This window comes from Aegilops tauschii, chromosome 2, assembly GCF_002575655.3.
Source record: "Aegilops tauschii subsp. strangulata cultivar AL8/78 chromosome 2, Aet v6.0, whole genome shotgun sequence".
Lineage (NCBI taxonomy): Eukaryota > Viridiplantae > Streptophyta > Magnoliopsida > Poales > Poaceae > Aegilops > Aegilops tauschii.
This window is the reverse complement of record NC_053036.3, coordinates 78352955-78356409: the sequence shown is the minus strand read 5'-3', so window position 1 is coordinate 78356409 and position 3455 is coordinate 78352955. Positions and strand designations below refer to the sequence as shown.

Here is a 3455-nt window from a genome sequence, read left to right as displayed (position 1 = left end):
TTTCCAAATTCTTGAAATTATTTTGAACTCATGAATATTCTAAAAATTCATGAAGGGCTTTTGAAACTTGTGATTCAGAGCCATCTTTAAAAATTCAAGAATTTTATTTGAATTTGCAACCATTTTTAAATTCAGGAACATTTTTAAAATTCATGATACAAGAAGCGATTGCTCCACAAATTATTCATGTTTGGATAAAGTATTTCCCCCTACTGAAGATGTTTCCTGCATGTGCTGTAAATGGTGGACTTTCGTTATCAAACCGAAGTACAAGAAACCAAAATGAAATGATGTTTCTTCCATCCATTTTCCCATCTTTTTTTGTGCGCACATTTCCTATCTTTTTTTCATGAATATGATAAAAGGAAATGTAATGCGAAAGCGTTTATCTGAGTGGTCAGCTCTAACTTGATACTAACATGCCCTACAAGTGGATTGCAATCGAACAATTTAAATTTATCAGATGCTTCTGTTATTCATTTTTTGTTCAAATATTTCTAATTGATCTTTTGTAGAGATGGACGGGTGCGGCAACGCGCCTTCTTGTTCTACTGCGCTCTGTGCGATATATAGCTGTGTTCATCTACAAGACAATGTGCTTATTTCGATTTAGTTTTCCAAGCACATCTCTAAACACTGTGGTGGGGTGTGTTGATTGCGTGGAGCCCTAGGGGTGTGTTTCATAAGTCAACGCCCAATTCCCTCGCAAAATAAAAAAAGGCAACGTCCAATGCCCGTTGAAACATATTCCCTCCGTTTCATTAGTCGTCGCTGAAACAGATGTATGTGGACATATTTCAGTTTTTGAACGAAGGTTTTCTTTGGCAATGCTGAAGAAATAAACAGATTTCACCCGCAAAAAAGAAGAAGAAATAAACAGATTTGTTCCGGTAGACTCTGATTGTGTCCCTTCACTGTGCCGCCGGTGCCGGCATGTTGGGTGCCTTCCCCACCGTGAACCCGCCGTCAACGACGAGGTTGTGGCCGTTGACGTACTTGGAGTCGTCGGACGCCAGGTACAGCGCCGCCTTGGCGATGTCCTCCACCTCCAGCACCACCCCTTCCATCTCGTTGATGTCGCCCTCCACGATCCGCCGATGCTCCTCGCCGCTCGCCTCCGGGTACCACTCCTCCAGGATGCGCTTCACCAGCGGCGTCAGGATGTAGTTGGGCGAGATGGCGTTGACGCGCACGCCCGAGCGCGCCAGCTCCCCCGCCACGGAGCGCACGAGCCCCACCACCGCGAACTTGGAGACGCTGTACGGGTGCGGCGTCAGCTGGCCCAGCACGCCGGCGATGCTGGCCGTGCAGATGATGCTGCCCGCGCGGCGCGGCGCCATGACGCGGGCCGCGTGCTTCACCCCGGCCATGACGCCCCGGGTGTTGATCGCCATGACGGCGTCGAAGTCGGCGAGGTCGAGCGCGCCCAGCTCGGGCCGCGCCAGGGAGCCCACGATGCCGGCGTTGTTGAGCATGATGTCCAGCTTGCCGTGGCGGGCCACGGCGAGGTCCACCACCGCGGCAACCTGCGCCTCGTCGGTGACGTCGCAGCGGGTGTAGGACGCGGAGTCTGCGCCGAGCTCGGCCGCCAGGGCGCGGCCCAGGTCGTCCTGCACGTCGGCGAGCACGACCTTGGCGCCGTTCCTGACGAACTCCGCCGCGGTCGCCTTGCCGATGCCGCTAGCGGCGCCGGTGATCACGGCCACCTTACCAGCCAGCCTCTGGGAGCTGGGGGCCGTGGAGTAGCCACACTGACCGACGAAGCCAGCCGCCGCCGCCGACGCAGCACTACGGCTCTCCCCCCTGCAACACACACAGCATGATCATAATGCAGGCAGCGACCATTACCACAGAGCATATTTGTGCTACCAGATCGACTCGGCGTCGCTCGTAGCGCATCGTACCTGAGCACGGCCTGCATCGCTCGGAACATCTTGCTGGTCTCCCGCCGAGCTCCTACCTTCCCCCGATGTGGCAAATGTGACTCGGCGAGGCGAAGGAGCCAAGTACAGAGCGGCCGTTATTTAACGAGGCGCGGCTCGCCCGTACGTCGCGCCCGCTCGCGCTCTGGATCATTGACATGGACGCCCTGTGAGCTGTGACTTGGCGAGCTGGCATCACTCACGATCACGTTATCTCGATTCGATCTGCAGAGCGGCGCGAGACGAGGCGGGGGGCGGCAGAAAATTCACCTCGTGGCTCGCGCGTGCATGTGTCCACAGCTCATCCGTGTGCGCGAGTTGCGTTTTCTTTTCTGTGCGTGCTCGCCGATCGATCGCAGAGTGTTGCAGGTGAGGGGATGCTCCGCGCGTTCGGGATCGTGCCACCGCCACGTGATCCCACTTCCCCAAGCTCCCAACTCCCAAGCACCGGGCGGGTCGCTTATTACTGGCGTAGCGCTCGCACAAGATTCCATCCAATTTCCTCGCCGAGCACGCGCGCCACGCACTGCTCCTGACGCGGCAACGCGGGCAAAGAAAAAGAAAAAAGAAAAAAATGGGGCATTCCGAGAATCGAACTCGGGACCTCTCGCACCCAAAGCGAGAATCATACCACTAGACCAAATGCCCTTGTACATACGAATGCTCTATTACCTGCTAATTAACAAGAATTCCTGCAAAACATGGGCAGCTACCTCCAAGGTGTCTGTCCTAAGAGCAACTCTACCACATCCACATGTTCTGGTTGGATCATGCGAATCACCGATGTACCTAGGGCAATTCTTCCATCTTCTGTGCATACAATCAGTATCCGAGGGAACGCCCCGTTGCACCTATCTCCCTCACCTAGTCGTGTAATTTTGCATTGGGTGCTCTTAGGGAGTCTTTGCGAATCTTTAAACGAATAATGATAAGAACTTTGGAGATGAGAGAATATTCGTTTACCAAGTTGCCCATGACTTCGTATGCTAGCACACGCGTTGCCAGAGTACATTTCCAAATTGTACTTGCTCCTGGTTGTCATGTCGCATCCCTCTTGTGACCTTTGTGACCAGGCAAAAGGCATAAATTTAACCTCAGGGCGAAACTATTTCACAAACTAAACTATTTGTGAAAATATTTCACCCAGCTGATCCTTAATGTGCAGCGCCTGACAGCAAGACGCTGCATTCTACTGTGCAGCGCCTAACACTCAGGCGCCACACCCGTACAGCACTGCACTGTGCAGCGCCTAGCTGTAAGGAGTTGCATGGTAGAGTGCAGCGCCTTGCTGTCAGGCGCTGCATAAAAGGGTCAGCGGTGTGAAATATTTTCAAAAACAGTTTAGTTTGTGAAATACTTTCGCTCTATGGTCAAATTTATCAATTTTGCCTTGTGACCAGACCAACCATCATGAGCTTCGACCGTGGTTCCAATGCGCAGAAACAGCTTCCTCAAAATTCGCTAAGTTGTCCAATTGAGATGACCAGACAGAAAACCCGCGGCTTAGACTAGATTGACGCTGTGGTTATCCTT

General features: G+C 52.7%; 1 protein-coding gene and 1 non-coding gene across 2 annotated transcripts; both read right to left on the bottom strand.

Moving 5' to 3' along the window:
* Positions 1-731: 731 nt before the first annotated feature.
* On the bottom strand, positions 732-2083 carry LOC109773473 (momilactone A synthase). The gene is made up of 2 exons (XM_020332166.4): positions 1905-2083; positions 732-1803 (listed from the first exon to the last, which is right to left on the bottom strand). The coding sequence occupies exons 1-2, from the start codon at positions 1931-1933 to the stop codon at positions 912-914; spliced, it is 921 nt and encodes a 306-aa protein (XP_020187755.1). The 5' UTR covers positions 1934-2083; the 3' UTR covers positions 732-911.
* A 415-nt stretch (positions 2084-2498) lies between these two features.
* TRNAP-UGG (transfer RNA proline (anticodon UGG)) lies at positions 2499-2570 on the bottom strand. The gene has a single exon. It is a non-coding gene; the product is annotated as a tRNA-Pro (tRNA).
* Between the last annotated feature and the right edge of the window lie 885 nt (positions 2571-3455).